The 19,287-nt window shown below is 37.3% G+C and overlaps 1 protein-coding gene across 4 annotated transcripts in view; it reads left to right on the forward strand.

The window, feature by feature from the left end:
* Positions 1-19,287, forward strand: part of LOC117334823 (serine/arginine repetitive matrix protein 1-like) — a 36,330-nt gene that overhangs the window by 8,051 nt on the left and 8,992 nt on the right. For 2 of the 4 annotated variants that reach the window (XM_033894644.1, XM_033894651.1), the window contains exons 8-16: positions 5,916-5,986; positions 6,257-6,886; positions 7,233-7,273; positions 7,667-7,707; positions 7,920-7,997; positions 9,130-9,245; positions 9,474-9,671; positions 10,110-10,165; positions 16,816-16,856. In XM_033894644.1, the coding sequence (XP_033750535.1) occupies positions 5,916-5,986; positions 6,257-6,886; positions 7,233-7,273; positions 7,667-7,707; positions 7,920-7,997; positions 9,130-9,245; positions 9,474-9,671; positions 10,110-10,165; positions 16,816-16,856 (1,272 nt within the window). The remainder of the gene's footprint in view (positions 1-5,915; positions 5,987-6,256; positions 6,887-7,232; positions 7,274-7,666; positions 7,708-7,919; positions 7,998-9,129; positions 9,246-9,473; positions 9,672-10,109; positions 10,166-16,815; positions 16,857-19,287) is intronic. The other 2 variants (XM_033894659.1, XM_033894669.1) reach the window with 2 other exon arrangements.

Genomic DNA, 19,287 nt, shown 5'->3' on the forward strand with positions numbered 1-19,287 from the left:
TGAGATCTATAATATAACTCCTCTATAGACTAGCACTGCTAATGGAGTGGTATATCAAATACATTTACTTTAACAGGATGGGCAGTGAAAATGAAGAATGTGAGGAGATTGAGAGGGTAGATGACTCACTTAAGGAGATGAAGAAGCTGGCTCCATTAGTGGAGACAGAGGGTCCTTTGGAGTCAACAAATGGAACCTCCATGATAGCACCCTCTAAGGGACTGGCTGATACAGTAGCTCCCCATTCAGATTCTGTGGAGCATAGTAGTGAGGTTCAACAAACCCCACCTATTGAGACAGAAGATGACCAGAAACCCCTGCAATGTGCAGGGTTATTCCATCATCCAATGTCTTCACAGCCACCTCCGAACACAAATGCTTCAGAGGAAGCGAAGAGAGACCTTGCCTCCAATGTTGTCATCAGTAGTGAGGTTCAACAAACCCCACCTATTGAGACAGAAGATGACCAGAAACCCCTGCAATGTGCAGGGTTATTCCATCATTCAATGTCTTCACAGCCACCTCCGAACACAAATGCTTCAGAGGAAGCGAAGAGAGACATTGCCTTCAATTCTGTCATCAGTAGCGATGTTCAACAAACCCCACCTATTGAGGTAGAAGATGACCAGAATCCCCTGCAATGTGCAGGGTTATTCCATCATCCAATGTCTTCACAGCCACCTCCGAACACAAATGCTTCAGAGGAAGCGAAGAGAGACATTGCCTTCAATTCTGTCATCAGTAGCGATGTTCAACAAACCCCACCTATTGAGGTAGAAGATGACCAGAAACCCCTGCAATGTGTTGGGCTATTCAATCAGTTTATGTCTTCACCGCCACCTCCGAACATAAATGCTTCAGAGGAAGCGAAGAGAGACGTTGCCTCCAATTCTGTCATCAGCGACATCGTCTCTGTGAATTTGGAGGTTGAGGCTGAGGGTGTAGGAAAAGATAGGCCTGTCAAAGAACTTTGCCCTCCCCTCTATGTGACTGAGTCATTCAGGCAATCTCCACCCCAAGAAATATCACTGATTAGCAACTCTACTTCATCAGGAGCTATGGTGATTTATTTGTCAGGGGTAGCCTCAAGGAATAGAGAGGAGTCACAAAGTGGAAAGCCTGTCCTTAAACCTGATCATACCCTGATTGTGAAGGTGTTGGGAGGTGGATCAAATAAAACTAAAAGAAAGAAAAGACAGAGGGCACGGCAGAGGCAGAAAAAATCCTACAAACTGTCTTGTGTGACTGAGTCTTTCAGACAATCTCCTGCCCAACAGAAATCTCTCATTGACAACCCATCTCCATCTGGCGCACTGGTGATTGCATCTTCAAGGTCAGCTTTAAGAAAGAGAAAACGGTCCAGAATTGGGAAGTCTATCCTAAAACCTGATCATACCCTGATTGTGGAGGTGTTGGGAGGTGGATCAAATAAAACTAAAAGAAAGAAAAGACAGAGGACACGACAGAGGCAGAAAAAATTCTCTGCACAGCATTTTGTAACTGAGTCCTTCAGACAATCTCCTGCCCAACAGAAATCTCTCATTGGCAACTCTACTCCATCGGGAGCTATGGTGATTTCATCTTCAAAGTCAGCCTCAAGAAAGAGAAAGTGGTCCCAAAGTGTGACATCTGTCCCAAAACATAATACTACTTTGATTGTGGATGGGTTGAGAGGTGGTGGATCAAAGAAGACTAGAAAAAGAAATGCACAGAGGGCCCGGGCCCTACAGAGGCAGAAAAAAAACTCTGGAGATCTATTTGTGAGTGATTCCTTCAGACAACTCCCTGAGTTGGTCACGTTCTCATGTCAGCCTCCTGTTAGAGATCAGTTACTAAGTGGCAGATCTGCTATGTTGGGGCCTGGGTCAATTTCATCCTCATATCAGCATTTTAATATAGAGACTGCTCTATCGGGGCCTGGTTTGGTTGCATCTTCATTCCAGCCTCCTAGAGATCCATCATCCTGGGGCAATTCTGCTGTATCAGGGCCTGGGTTGATTACATCTTCATTCCAGCCTCCTAGAGATCCATCATCCTGGGGCAATTCTGCTGTATCAGGGTCCGGGTTGATTACATCTTCATTCCAGCCTCCTAGAGATCCATCATTCTGGGGCAATTCTGCTGTATCAGGGCCCGGGTTGATTACATCTTCATTCCAGCCTCCTAGAGAATCATCACTCCATGGCAAGTCTGCTGTATCAGAGTCTGAGCTTATGGCATCCTCATGCAAGTCTCCTGCCCTTGAACCATCACTCAGTGACACCATTGGGGACTGGGGTGATGACATCCTAGGGGGCAGCTTCAGGAATAGAAAGTGGTCCGAAAGCGGAAGGTTTGCCCTAGACCCTAATCCCACCTTGATTGTAAATGAGTTAGGAGGTGTTTCAAAGAAGTCTAGGAGAGAGAAAAGACGGAGGGCCCGGGCCCGAAAAAAACAGAAGAAATCCCCTGGAGAGCTCTGTATGATTGATTCCTTCAGACCGCCTGAGTTAATCGCACACTCATGCCAGCTTCCTGTCCAAGAACCATCACTTCATGCCAAGTATGCTCTATCAGAGCCTGGGTTGATTACATCCACATTCCAGTCACCTGCCCTGGAACCATCAGTCAATGACAATATTGGGGACTGGGGTCATCACCTCCAGGAGGGCAACTCCGTGAACAGAAAGTGGTCCCAAAGTGGGACATCTGTCCCAGAACCAAGGCCCTGCTTGATTGTTGATGAGTTGGGATGTGGATCGAAGGAGACAATAAAAAGGAAAAAACGGAGGATGCGGGCCAGACAGAGACAGGAAAATTTCTCTAGAGAGCACTGTGTGATTGATTCCTTCAGACAGTCTCCCGCGTTGATCACATCCTCATGCCAGCCTTATGACAGAGAACAACTCCTAAATGGAAAGTCTGCTCTTTCAGGGCCTAGGTCGAGTGCATCCTCATGCCAGCCAGGGAATAGCAAGTCGAATCTATTGAGCTCTGAGTTGATAGAATCTTCATGCCAGCTTTCTGTTCATGAACAATCACAGCAGATCCTGTTTCAGGACTGCTACACTTGCTCCAATGTGATGTGGGAATGTGGTGATGAATCTCCACCACCATGCCTTGGTTGTCCACCTCAGAACTCTTGGGAGAGGAAACAACAGCAAACTACCAGTGGCCAACAGATGGCCATCCCAAGCTACCAATCACAATGGTGGTCTTAGGCACAAATAGCTGCAGTTATGGTTATTTCAACTGCCAACTCCAAATTTTGAGGTTTTAGCCACACATAGTTCTATTTCGTATAAATAGCTAGCCAGTAGCCACACATAGTATATTTCGTGTAAATAGCTCCCAAAGGAAAAAAAATCAAGGAGGATAGGCCCCAAAAATAATAGAACTTTCAGATAGAGGTGGAGTTTTGAACCTCGAGTTGACGCTCATTAAGGTGATTTTTCCTTTGGTCGTAGAATGCAGTATACAGTTTACACCATTTTAAGGCCAGAGAGTCAGTTAACATGAGACTTACCACTTGAAGTTATTAATAGTCCCTACACTGGTGTATCATCCCAGATGTATTATTATGCTTGAAGCCATATAGGGTAATATGAGACCAAAGTGAATCTGTCACACTTGAGGCTACTTGTCACATTGGGTATTAGTGACCCAAATGTGACTTGTCACACTTTCAATTTCCTCCATATACAGTACTGTAAACATGGAAATTTATGCAATGGGGAAATTTACGCTAATTATGCAGAGTCCTATCAATTACAAAAATTCCCCCCGCACATTATTTTTATATCAAATTGCATAGTCTCAAACTACAAACGAAGGTATATCAATCCCGAAATTTATCCACACACGTATAATTTACATATCAAAATCGTGAAATTAACCCTTTGCGAAAATAACCACGTTTACAGTAGTGTAACTGATAATTGAAGAAAAATTAATAAAGAAATTTGATGTTCACCAAAACCTTTCTGGGAAGCATGTATTTACTGCTTTTTCTGTTCATCTGTAAGTGTGATGATCTTTTTGAGATGCTTTTCTGGGCCAAATTTGCTCCTCTTCTTTTCACTGGAGAAGCTTGTAAAGCGAGTGAAATCTATAGGTCAAGGTCACAATGAGGTAGAGATTTTAATTCCAAGTTCAAACTTTAGAATTGATGCAGGGTGGCAAGGTATTGTGTCCCATGCCTAATGTCCATATAGTAAAGGTCAAGGTCACATTGAGAGTAATTGTCAAATTCAATGTCTAGGTCATAGCTCTTACTTAATGAACATGCATGGGTCATTGATCTTTTAGGGATATTTGTAGGATGGACATGCTTTTGGTCTGGACACCCAATGTCCAAGGTCACATTGAGGTTTAAATTAGTTTTCTTGGTCACTTTAATACATTTACGTTTATTTGACATAGATAAAAAAACAAATTATAGGTAAAAGATAAGGTATAAGATGGTGTGCTGCATGCGATTCACATGTCTGTATGCCAAAGGTCAAGGTCTCTAAAAGTTAATTTCTTTACTTCAAACTAAAGTTAGGCCAATGCAATTGTATGGATGGTGTATTGCATACCATATTGGATCTGTATGCCTAAACTTGATGTCATGTATACAGGTCAAATGGGTGGGAGGGCAGGTTCTTACATTTTCTGGTGTAGAGCTGACTCCATGGTACCCTTAAATAGGAGAGTATATTATTTAGGCAGGTAGTTTTTAACCTTAAGTCAAGGCTCAGTGGGATGATTTATCCTCAGGTAGAGGAATATACATGTACCAGTTTTGAAACTCGGACGAGGTTAAATAGGGAATTCATTTTATAATTTTATTTTTTGTCGATTTTGGGAGTAAGATAACTTCAGCATTATTACAATTACCTAGTCCCCAAGGAGGGAGAAGGGGGGCAAAAATTCCTCAGAGTACGTATTTGTTAGCTTGTTTTCTGGGGAACCCTCAGGTAGAGGTATTGTTCATAGACTTTTTGTGGAACCCTTGGGTAGAGGAACATTTTGTTCTTTACACCACAAGTAACGGATTTAGTTTATTTACTTAGATGGTGAGAGTCAGATAACTCAAACCTTATCGATTGGAGCATTTAGAATACTTAAGAAGTTTTATTACCTCTGATAAACTATTTACGAGGGTACTGCTAAGCTGTGCCCTGCCGTTCTGTAGTTTATGTGGCTCACCAGCTTTAAGGCATCCTCAGATTTGAAATCACCATTGACAGCAGTCTGGGGGATATCCACATTCCACATGCGATCTCCAGGAATTCAGTCTGTCCTCAGAATTGGTCTTCATAAAACAGGAAGGTGTGTACTTATTTTGGGGAGATTCGTCTCCCTTGAACTGTACATATTAAAACGTGGATTATGCTTAGGTTGTGATCTGGTTATGATGGGATTTTTTTCAAAGGTAATAGTCAATGGTTGCAATTGACTGTCATCAGTTTTAAACCTGATTTGAATGGCCATTGGTTGAAAGTAAAGAGTCAAAGGTCACTGGAATTGAAATGAAATCAGCAGGTGTACATAACCAGGTTTATCATGAACTCTTTTTCAAATTTTGTTCATATCTACACATGGTATATTAGCATCAACTTCTATGCCAGATTAAATATTGTGGTCATTGGTAAAGATTTAGGGTTCATGGTCACACTTGACATATAGAAAAATAATTACTTGTGATCACACACACCATTTACTGGTGAGGGGTAAATCTAGGTGAGCTTCCACTCAATTAGTTTTATGATATTTTTAAAATTAATGGTTTTGTGAAATTGAAGAAGTGGCCATATTTGTGGACAGTGGCTTATTTGTGGATAAATATAGTAGTACTTTGCAGTCGAAGTGGAAAATTTGAAGAATTTAATTTAATTGCTGCAGTTTATATCCTTCACAAACATTCTCTATAGATTTTTTTTTTATAACAGGGAGAAAGACAAAGGCCAAGGTCAGTCATCATCTACATCCAGTAAGACCCACAACAGAGCTTCTATGTCAGGTAAGTCTCACAGATACAGTAGCTGTCATCTACCGTAATCAGTTATATAGCAGCTAAAGCATAATGGGTTTTTTTTGTTGTAAATAGTAATTTTATGAAAATAGTACAAAGAGATATGTGTGGTCGGGTAGTGCATTGGTTGTACACTTGACTTCCACCTAGGTGACGGGGATTCGATTCCCCATTAAGATGTGTAAAGTATTGGAGTCGCCTGTCTGACCACATCAATTTTCTCCATATAATTACAATTTGTTTGTATTTTTATTTTAGCTGGTCAGCCAGGCAAACACACCAGTAGTAGCAAACAGGAGGGTTCTGGATCAAGTTTCAAAACTGAGACAACTGATAAAAACCCATCACTGTCAAAATCAGCGGAAAGACCTGAAAGAGTCTCACAACTATCACAAGCAGTGGAAAGGGCTTTGTCTGGGCAGGTTCAAGACAGGGATCAAAAACATTCTGGATCACAGAGTGCAGCCAGTTCAAATTCTAAATCTGCCAATGATTCACCCATCAAACTGACATCTAAACCTCCATCACAATCAGCTGGCAAAGCTACAAATACAAGACCTACATCTCAACCGACGAGAAAAACAGATTCCGAACAAACATCACAATTAGCTGGTAAAACTGCTCCTAAATCTACATCACAGTTAACTAGCAAACCAGCTCATAATTCTACATCACAGTTGACCAACAAACCAGCTCCTAATGCTACATCCCAACCAGGCAAAACTGCTCTACTGCCGACACCACAGTCGTCAGGCAAAGCTGGCTTGAAGGCTACTTCACAAATGACTGGCAACTCCACTCTGAAGCCTGCTACACAAGTGGCTGCTGGATCAAGTTCTGTAACTTCGAACTCAGAGGTGATGAAAGCTGTTGGTAAAAACTCAACTGGTAAGAACATCTAGTCTATCAATTTACATGTATTTATTTATTTATTTATTTATTTTTTGTTTGGACAATAAACAAGCCAGAAATTGTCTCCTTTTGCATTAATTCGGTTTATATATTCAGATATATATCAGTTTGCTTTGAGAATTTTTAGATAATAATGATTATCAATACACGTTTGCTTTCCTGTTATTCCCATAAAAGTTCTGTAACAGTTAGATGTATTGTTACAAACTGATTTTTAGAGGTGTATTACATGTATATTTAAGATATGAACATTACAGGCCTCTCTGATAGATGTTCTGGATTCATGTGATAAAATAAACAAAAAAATATTGTTACGTTTCAGGCAAACCTGTAAAGCAGAGTGAAACAGCAAGGCTTATCAAGGTAGGATTTCAATGACAGAAATATTCTGATGTTGATGTATAGAGGAAACATATAGAGGAAAATTGAATATCTATCAGAAACAAATGACCATTGCTCCACATCTAAAGAGGAAATGTATTTTCCTTACTGATATTAAATAGTTCCTATTTTTTATTGTGAATACAAGGCAATTTATCTTTACATATATACTATAATGGAGCAGTTCTATGATTTTAATGCGGTTTTACTGTGTATGATTGTTAAAGGATAACGGAATGGTGAATGTGGAATTCAACACAATAACTGGTGGAAATCTTAATGGATGTACTGTCAAGCCAGACATTTCTTATTCTTAATGAATCAACACTGTCTTTTGTAACCCACCCTGCATAGTATTTTTGTTATTTCTTTCAGACGCTATCATTGAAACTGGCAGAAATAATGTCCAAGGCAAGGTTAGAATGAAAATTTATTTCTATCTGAAGTCAATTTGATAAATGGTATTTACTTCTGAATTTCATGCCTCATGATATTAGATGATTATTTTGCTATCTACAGACACAAGTCAGTATTCGCCACAATGAAACTGATATCTTTAGAAGAAGAAAAACTTGTTTAGTGAGATTTGTCCTGTATCTGACTGGTCTATTTTTGGATTTTCTATCAGAGACAACAGCGCAGAAGACAGGGATATGATTTTGTTGCTGAAGTCAACACTAGACGCTGCTCGAAAACGAACTCAAATGTAAGTAAACCAAGGTAAACTTTTCCTGCATAAGTTTGTACTACTGATATAGGAAGGAGTAATGAAAAATAGCCTGCCCGCGCCAGGCCTCAAACTAGTGACCTCTTCCCAAAGTAAACATTCTACCACTAGGTTAAATGGAAATTTCTGCTAGCAAGAACTAGCAAGGTGACCTATATTCTCAACTTTTACACTACTAGTAGTTATTTTGTAGTTCACATGACAGGAAAGGTTTTAAAACCCATTAGTCTAAAATAGCTTAATGAATCTGGAATAAATGTAGGCTTTGAGCATCCAATATCAAAGGATAAGAGAATATAACCATTCATTGCATTTTTGCCAGTGAAATATACAAATTTATCAAACTGATAAAACTTATATTTTCATTGCAGCGATGAGCAGTGAAAATATAAGATTTTGCAGTGAATATATAAGTTTTTCGTTTTGACCTATCAGAGCGGACCTTTGTATTCTCCTCATTGAAACTTGCCGATTTTTCCAATCAGAGCGAAGATAGATAAATAGCTTATTTTGCTCTATTTTTGAAATATTCAGACTAGTTTTACACAAAATTTTCACTTGGCGTTAGCTTTTTAATGTACAGATTCTCTGAAAACAACAGAAAACACTTATATTGCATTGATCAGTCCTTTCAAAATGGTGCCATCAAGTTGACATGGGTCACAAAGAGACGATGTCATGAATAATGTTATACCAATTCTCGCACTTTTTGACATTATTAATTTTTCGATGTTTTCAATTTTGTTTTTTAGCAAAAAAATGCAATTAAAAGAAAATTGAATGGTTTCCCATTTAATATAACATACATTTCACTTGTGTGACAGAATATTTTGATTTTTTTTTGCTCGTGCTTCGCACTCATGAAAATATTGATATTCTGTCATAATTGAGAAATACGTTATATTCAACAGGAAACCATTCAATATCCTCTATATATATATGGCCTGGAGCATTGTTGAGTGAAGGAGACTTAACTTGTTTAAACAAAGGCTGTGCTTCCTTAACGATATAGAGGAGTTCAGACAAAGTAGGTCAAATAGAGAAGTTAGCTTAATCTAAAAAAATCATTCTCCTTTTGTACTATGAAAAGATTTGATTATTTTACATCTAGTCCATCAAAAGAGGGCAAGAATGAAAAGTCTGAGGAAAAGCCTAAACCAGCCGTGAACAATCAGAAGTTACAGGTGAAATCACAAAGTGTAGCTGGGTCCCAAGTCAAGAAGTGGGGTAAGTAGGCATCGTTCTCTTAATACTATTTATATCACACTACACACTATATCAAGATACGATAAAACAATATCTATAAATAAATTAAAGTATCCCCTCAACAAGTATTTAGTCAAATGAAATGTGTTACTGACCATAGTTGTTCCCCACAAAAAGTACATAACAAATGTATTCATGAAGTTGTGGCATGATAGATTTGTAGTATAAGGTTTATATTTCTTTATTCAGAAGAAGACATCAACAGCGATGAAGATTTTGAGGTTGATGAGAAATCTCAAAACACTAATAAAACAACAATAGAAAAACAGGTAAACCCTATTGACAAACCCATCGCAAGGCCCAGGAGGCGTCTGACCAGGCAAGAATGGGCAAAGCTGAAGCGAGCTGCAGAAGATGCAATAGCAAAATCCACAACAGGAGACATGGGTCAGTCTGCAGTACAGCTAGCACATTTCTCATACAGGCTTTATTAGATATTCAGGATCAATAAGAAACAAGAATTTTCCATTTACCATTACAGTATAGCTGTTTCATTTCTAGTTTTGAAATGTCGTGCAATGTTGCCTTTATTAAACATGTGACACTTGTGTTTTTATATACAATGTACAAGCCTACGATATTATATTTAAAATACATGGTATAAATAATCATTGGGTATATATTTTCCTGCTTCATTTAATGACCACAAGTTTTACATAAAATAAATCCCCTTCAAATATTACTATTATTAATTAAAACTAATGTAATATGTGACTTTTCAATACAGTTTAACATATGCCTAGATATGTCTTTTCTTTATTGGTAACAAGTTAATATTTTTCTATGCCTGTATTTTACTTTTATATTAATATCAATTAATTTCAGATATTGAACAAGCCATCATCAGTGAGGCCAAAAAAGTAGACCTGAGTAAAGAAAAGGTAGGATTTTTTATTACAATTAATTGCAGTTCCAGAAATCTTTTAACTATCAGCAGTTTATTGTCTTTAAAAATATCTATTTCAGATTTTAGAGGACATCACCGCTATCTGAATAAATCATTTGAAATGTACAATCTTTGTTGTTTCTGTTGTGAAGTTATTTAAGTAAATACAAATGTTTACTAGCCTGGGTACCTGTCTAATTGTTTTTGCTGTCATCAGATAGTATAGTTAATTTCAGGAATGAGAAAGCTTACAGGTGGTAGTATTTAAATTAGTATAGTTTATTTCAGAAATGAGAAAGCTTACAGGTGGTAGTATTTAAATTAGTATAGTTTATTTCAGAAATGAGAAAGCTTACAGGTGGTAGTATTTAAATTAGTATAGTTTATTTCAGAAATGAGAAAGCTTACTGGTGGTAGTATTTAAATTAGTGTAGTTTATTTCAGAAATGAGAAAGCTTACAGTAGTGGTAGTATTGAAATATGTATTTAATTGCTTATCTTATCACCACTTGTTATTGCTATCACTGGCCTATATAGTCACAATATTTGAGTAAGTTTTCTTTTCACTGTTTTCATAATGATAACAGTCTATCATTTATAACACAATAAAAATTATATCGTGTTGGGGGTATAAATTGTAGTAAACCATAATTAGCCAGAAGCTGCATATTAATGTATGAAAAAACAGTCCTTTTAGCTCAGAAGCAGTATGTGAACACTTTTACATTGTAACAAAAACTGCTGTCCAAAGGTTTGTAGTTTATTGATAAGATATTTCTCTAACAAAAATATCACCCATTTTAATGCAACTAAGTATTGTTATCAAGAATTGAAAGACATGCCTGCAAGACAGTTAATAAATATATTTTCAGTGTTATTCCTTTCACAACATTTCTAAACACTTTATATATGTTTGATTACTTTGGAGGATTTTAACTCCTTAATGTGACATACTATGGAATTACTGTTTGAATTGTGGGATATAACAACTGCAAAGAGCAAAATGTCATGATTAAAGATTGTAAGTTACTGATACCTTCTTCAAATATATAAGGAAGAAGTCATTGACTGTTTTTGGACATATTAATGTGAGGAGATTCCTGACAGCCACTGATCATGAAGAGGCCAGCCAGTTGCATTGTGATATTCCATTTGATCTTGTCTGTACATGAAGTTGACACCTTCAGGTGTTTTACTCCAAGGAAATGTCCAGTCCTTGGGAGTATCTACTGGTCAGGACATGGAATTTGTCTCAAAAAGGGACAGCAAAGGACACATTCCTCACAGACAATTTTGATTTTGCCTCAAAATGGAACAGTAAAGACCATTTTCCTCTGAAAAATATTGACATAAGTCTTTACTTTGTTTCAAAAAGGGAATATATATATATGCCACTTTCCTTTCAAACACATAATAATTTTCTTGTTTCAAAAAGGGACAGTAAAGGTCATTTTCCTCATAAATACAAAATATTGCCTTGATTTTGCCTCGATAAGGAACAGAAAATTAAAGACAATAGCCTTCACTTCAATCTCTGAAACACAGACCATTGTTCTGGTTTTGTCTAAAAAAGGAACAATAAAGGCCATGTTCCTCACAAAAATATAGTCGATGTCGTCACTTTTCAACAAGGCCACTTTCCTGGCACACACAATCGTCTGAGATATTCTTATTAAGCATTTATGATGAAATCAGAAGGTACACAGAGAAGTAGCCAACCAAACACGTCCATCTACGTGGATTAGATACTAATATACTACCGTGGCATGTAGATGCTGGAAATAAGAAAACAACACTGAAATTTTATATGAATATGTCACCTTGTTTGATTAGCATAAGGTGTGTGGACATTTACCTTAGAAAAAATGTAATAACAGTTGGATTAACTGTGAATCATTTATGAAGTGTAGAAACAGTCCTGGAGAGACTACCATGTGAAAGTATACCACTATTTAGTGTGAACTTCATAGAGACTGTCACAGACATATTCTGTAAGCGTGAAAATCTACCTTGTCTCATTTTACTGAATTTTTGCCAAAAAAGAAACTTACAAGATATATTTAAGTGCAAGATACCATATATCTGATGTAGGAACATTGCTGGAAACTAATGCTGTATCAGTTATTAGTTAATGTTCCTGTGTACTTTATATGTACATGAATCACATCATTGTCCATATCAAAAGTTTCCTTATGGAATATGTCCAGAGAAAACAATTTTAGTAGCTTCAAACATTGTAGTTAACATGGCAGGCATATAGAGCTCAAGAAGTTTCAGTGATATGTATGTAGAAGAAGCTTAGTTAAGAGACATCACTAATCAACAGAACTGAGAACCAGTAAGGAATCCGACTGATGTCCATCACTTGGAAAATGATATACACGTATACTTGTATGAATCTACATTACAAGTGTTAAAAATTTGAAGTTTAAACCAAAGAACTGTATGCTCATGAGTTACTGATTCCAGCAACAAGGAAAAAGCTGCATCCTCACCAGTTATACTACACAGACTAAGAAAGAAGTTCATCCTCATAAATTACTGTATGACAAATACCAGAAGAGAACTGAGTGTAGATACAACCTGTTTTCTTCTATACTTAGAGAAACACTGTGATGGTGTCCCGTCTTTAACACCTGGATTGTAATAACGTCCTATTTATAGCACCTGGATTGTGATGGTGTCCTATCAATAATATCTGCCAATATTGTCATGGCATTGTCCTACCTACAACACCTGGATTGTGATGTGCATTTTCCTGTCTATAACACCCTGATTGTGATGGTGTCCCATCTATAACACCCGGATTGTGATGGTGTCCCATCGATAACACCCTGATTGTGATGGTGTCCGATCTATCACACCTGGATTGTGATGATATCCTCCTGTCTATAACACCTGGATTGTGATGACACCCTCCCGTCTACAACACCTGGATTGTGATGGCATCCTCCTATCTATAACACCTGGATTGTTATGGAATCCTCCTGTCTACAGCATTTGGATTGTGATGGCATCCTCTATCTATAACACCTGGATTGTGATGGCATTTTCCTGTCTACAACACCTGGATTGTGATGGCATTCTCAATATATAACACCTGGATTGTGATGGCATCCTCCTATCTACAACACCTGGATTGTGATGGCATCCTACTATCTACAACACCTGGATTGTGATGGCATTTTCCTGTCTTCAACACCTGGATTGTGATGGCATCTTCCTATCTCTAGCACCTGAATTGTGATGATGTTCTACTATCTATAACACCTAGATTGTGATGGCATCTTCCTATCTCTAGCATCTGGATTATGATGGCATCCTCCAATATATAACATCTGGATCATGATGGCGTTCTACTATCTATAACACCTGGATTGTGATGGCATTCTCCTGTCTCTAGCACATGGATTGTGATGATGTTCTACTGTCTATAACACCTAGATTGTGATGGCATCTTCCTGTCTACAACATTTGGATTGTGATGACATCCTCTATTTATAACACCCGGATTGTGATGGCATTTTCCTGTCTACAACACATGGATTGTGATGGCATTTTCCTGTCTACAACATCTGGATTGTGATGGCATCCTCTATCTATAGCACCTGGATTGTGATGGCATCCTCTATTTATAACACCCGGATTGTGATGGCATCTTCCTATCTCTAGCATCTGGATTGTGATGGCATCCTCCAATCTATAACACCTAGATTGTGATTGCATTCTCCTGTCTACAACACCTGGATTGTACTGGCATCCTCCTGTCTACAACATTTGGATTGTGATGGCATCCTCCTTTATATAACAACCGGATTGTGATGGCATCCTCCTGTCTACAGCATTTGGATTGTGATGGCATCCTCCAATCTATAACACCTAGATTGTGATGGCATTTTCCTGTCTACAACACCTGGATTGTGATGAAATCCTCCAATCTCTTGCACCTGGATTTTGATGGCATTTTCCTGTCTACAACACCTGGATTGTGATGGCATTTTCCTGTCTACAACCCCCGGATTGTGATGGCATCTTCCTATCTCTAGCATCTGGATTGTGATGGCATCCTCCAATCTATAACACCTAGATTGTGATGGCATTTTCCTGTCTACAACACCTGGATTGTGATTGCATTCTCCTGTCTACAACACCTGGATTGTACTGGCATCCTCCTGTCTACAACATTTGGATTGTGATGGCATCCTCCTTTATATAACAACCGGATTGTGATGGCATCCTCCTGTCTACAACACCTAGATTGTGATGGCATTTTCCTGTCTACAACACCTGGATTGTGATGGCATCCTCCTGTCTACAACACCTAGATTGTGATGGCATTTTCCTGTCTACAACACCTGGATTGTGATGACATCCTCTATTTATAACACCCGGATTGTGATGGCATTTTCCTGTCTACAACACCTGCATTTTGATGGCATTTCCCTGTCTACAACACCTGGATTGTGATGACATCTTTTCTCTAGCACCTGAATTGTGATGTTCTACTATCTATAACACCTGGATTGTGATGACATCCTCCAATCTCTTGCAACTGGATTTTGATGGCATTTTCCTGTCTATAACACATGTATTGTTATGGCATCCGCGCCTCTATAACACCTGGATTATATTGGCATCCTCCAATCTATAACAGGTGGATTGTTATGGCATCCTCCCGTCTATAACACCTGGATTGTATTGGCATCCTCCGATATATAACACCTGGAGTGTGATGGCATTTTCCTGTCTACAACATTTGGATTTTGACGGCATCCTCCCGTCTATAACACCTGGATTGTGATGGCATCCTTCCATCTGTTACACCTGGATTTCTGATGGCATCATCTATCATTAACACTAGTGATGGCATTTGCCTATCAATAACACATGGATTGTGAATGCATCCTATCTATAACCCATTGATTGTAATGGCACCCTCCTATAACACAGATTGTGATTGATTCATCTGTAAGTAAAACCAGGGGATGAATGAAGCCCAATCAGTCACACTAGAAGTTATTGGCATTTTGGAACCATTACACAATTTCATCTTTCAGGGGCAGATTCTGGTGGCATGGAGGTGGATTCCTGTTTACATTATAATTTTGACTCGCCTTTAGATTGGTATAGCAGAATAATAACAGTGAAAAATAAAGTTTATTTTACAAATAAAGCATGTGCCCTTCGATTTATGTTTTGCTAAAGAGTGGAGGAATTTATATGTCTGCATCTCTTGATTTAAGTTCCTGATCAAACTTTATTGTATGAAAGATGAAATATAAGAATTCCATGGATTGGTTCATTTTTGCTGTGATGCAGCATATATTGTCGGTCCGCTGGCCATCCATCTGGCTATTAAATGTGTGGCTGGTATCACCTTATCCCTTTAAATTATTTTTTCTCAATAATCGATCTTGCTCAGAGTCATGATATTGGGCCAGTAGCTAGCATACTAGGATGAAGGGCTATCAAGTTTGTTCAAATGAATGACCTTGACCTCAAGTTCACAGGGGTCAATGCGTTAAGATCTTTAAACAACTTCTCATTAAGCAAGTGTCCCAGTGTCATGATATTGAGCCAATAGCATTGTTTTAAGCACAATTAAATAGTCTTGACCAACTTTCAAGGTCATTGATGTCAGACAGAGAGACAGACATTTCTTGTTGATGCCAAAGTTTATCTGGAATATAACTTCATTGATGTTACTAAATATTGGTTATAATACCGTCTTTACTATTTAAACCATATTCACCTGAGTTTGTGTAGGTACAGTGTATCTTAATTATGTAGTCAGGTGCATACAGAAATTGTGTCTTGCTAAATGTAAAATTACCCTTTGTTTAATTTTGAAAGTTCTGGAGCAATATGTAAATTCAGCAGTAAAAAGCTTTTCAGAACACATTAGTTTTATTTCCTGTACCAGTGTATAAAGCTTTTATTTTGAATTATTTAAATAACTTCATGTAAATGTGTAGGGAAATAGGAAAAATGTTTCTTTACAAATAATTTCCAGTAGAATTTTGTCTGCAGTATCAACATGCCTTAGCCTAAGTAGCATATCATTTCTCCATGAGGAGTTCTGCTGTCCATTGGATATTTCATTAAATAAGTCTATCCACCGTCTGTCCATCCACATTGTATCGGTACTGAAGTATTTTTGTTTTAATTTGTTTTGTAGCTGGATGTTGTCATACTGGCATGAACATCATAAAGCACTTTTTGATTTACAAGACTTTTATCCTATATCAGTTTAACAGGTTTAAATATATTTACTGAACATTAATTGGATTATATTCTTATCAAGGATTTTCTTCTAATTAATTTATCTTATTTCTATGTAGATCTACATAATCAAACTCATAGATGGAGCAGGACATCTGAAAACTGCTCTTAGCACTATGGACCAATTAAGTTATAATGGTTTTAGGGACATTTTCTATAATGACTTCATTAGTACCTCTGCAGACAGCGGCATGTTAAATTATTGTATCCATATCCATAATGATACGGGACCTGAAGAATAAACGGAAGGATAGAGGACATTAGACCTCATACAACTTGGCATGTAGCAGATATTATATGGTGATCATGTTCCAATATTGTAAATATGACCCAAAATGTATAATTTCTTGATTTTACTTTCAGAATCAGAGTGAGAAGACTACTGGATCAACATTCGTGAAGAGGTAATGGTTTGAAGAAGATCAACAGGGACAGAAAACCATCTACTCAGCAATGTCCCAGAGGCATTAAGTCTCGTCTCGGCTGTCTAGTTGAGAGATTTGATAACCTGGGGACATGTATTATCTGCATGTCCAGGCCAGAAGATTTCCCCCTTTACAGTTTATTAGTCTTCGTTTCTAGAAACTACAGAAAAATGAGATCTCGTAATCATAATATGAAATTCTAAAATGTTTACATTAGAAAATTCTCTTTGTCAAATATCTGATATTTTATTTTGAACAGTATTTTTAAATTAGTTTCTTTTACATTTTCGATTCAGTTATTGCACATAAATTGGCACTTTTGATAACATTGTCTTATACTGAAAATGCTTAAATGACCAATATCACAGAAAAAAAATCTAACTCTTTGGCAAAAAGTATTACTCATCCTTTTCCCCTGATCCTGTTTTGAGGTTCTTGAAATACAAACATTTTAAGGACACATGTGTATACATTCTACAGAAAGGTATTTTATATTTGAGGGTTTATGAGACTATGAACACCAGGTCCTGTACAAGAAGATGATACGTCACTGTACCAACTGAAGAGATTATTTTTTTGAAGGTTTGCTGTAAATTCAGTCTTGGAGCCATGGGCAGTTTGTTTACATCCACAGTTAAAATAATTAGAAGTTCAGCTACACTGTTATGTAATGTGCATCCAAAATATACAGTTGAAACTGTCGGATTCTCAGTGCTATATGACACCGCAATATGTTTGGGAATTTTGATTGTAGCAGTTGTGAGGATGTTAAACCCTGTACAAACTAACGACACCAATTTTGCTATGCTCAGTACCAAACAGCGAAGTACACATAATATTATATACTCCAACTGATGAAAGCAGTGGAATCAAGACATCGTTTTTGAGGATTCTTCATCAACCATAACAAAGAAAAATGAGTGGCTGGAAGCAAAACATTTTTTTTTTTTTTTGCACAAGGTGGCTATTACTTTCCTCCCATATCTTTTGTCTTCACAGGAAGAAATATTGTCACAGGTTCAGAGTCTTGTATGGTAGCATATACATAGCCAGTTTATTTTACACCTTTTAAACCATGAACAAATCGTGTTCGTTCCAAAGGACGTAAACTGTGTTTCTGAAATCAACATGTAGTTTTGAGTTAACAGAATCATATTGTTATTGTATGTGCGATGTAGGTGAATGGGATCAGCTATGCCTGGCATACTTTTGTACGGATATAAGAGGCAAAGCTGATTTGCCATGGAAACCAGCACAAATTTGGATAGTCTTATACATTCCCTAGTGGAGATATATGCTTCAAGGTCTAAAATTGGTTATTTAACTACTTGATGGTTAATGAGTGAAAGTTAGTAGTTGAATTTTTCTTCTATACGCTATTCACACGAGTACAATCCAGTGAGAAGGAAACCGTTCCAAGATCAACATTTAACAGCAACAATCGTGGTCATATTTTGGAGACACATAATTAGTATGTACACTCTATATCTGCCAAGAATTTCTGTCATCATGGATAAAGAGGAGAAGTTGGAAATATGTGAAATGCACATTACAATTTTAAATTTGTATACTCCAATGGAGATTACCAGGAACTCAATTCCAAAAAAATATAACACTAGTGTTTTATGGTATGAAAAAAGCATTTCATTACTGCAAGAAGAAATATGAGAATAATGAAGTACAGTGTACTTTGAGCTGAAGAGAGAGGACTTGTTTCATGACAAAGGCCAGCATCACGATACATTACCTTGTATGGTGGTGCTATAGAATGATACACTTAAGATATACTTAAGAGTAAAATATTTAAGCCAAAAATGCAATCTGAGAAGATATATGGATAGTTTTTTTTCAGTTAAAATATGACTTGATCAGCAAAGGCTCCCATCAAAGGATTTACTGCAATACATGTATAGCAATCCAACCAAAAGATTTACTGAAATATATCTACTGTTCCTTTAAATCATTCTGGCCAAAGAATACAATTTCAAGAGCATGAAGTTGATTCTTCAAAGAGGACTAGAAGCCTGAAGATATTAAAACAGTTATGAATAGCAAAAAAGAAAGATATTGTAGAAAAAACAGTAGTCAGATTCGAGAAATTTTAAAGGCAATGACAAAAACATGGATGCCATGTTAACTGAAACCGTTCAAAATTGTTCACAAGGTGGAAGAATCTATTAGTTGGCCTTCAAAATTTGTAAAGTGTTTCACTGCAGATAAAGTAAAAAGCTCTTGGAAAAGCTAAGAGCCTGTGGAAGGATTTTTAGAAATATACCAAATAGTAAACCAATCACAAATGGAGAAATGCATGGAGATCATAAAATCAGACATGGGGAAAGCAACGGAGATGGAGTTGCCAATCATGAAGAATGAACAAATTTAAAAGAAGGAAGTTTTTTTTTACAGGAAA

The sequence above is a fragment of the Pecten maximus genome, chromosome 1, assembly GCF_902652985.1.
Source record: "Pecten maximus chromosome 1, xPecMax1.1, whole genome shotgun sequence".
NCBI lineage: Eukaryota > Metazoa > Mollusca > Bivalvia > Pectinida > Pectinidae > Pecten > Pecten maximus.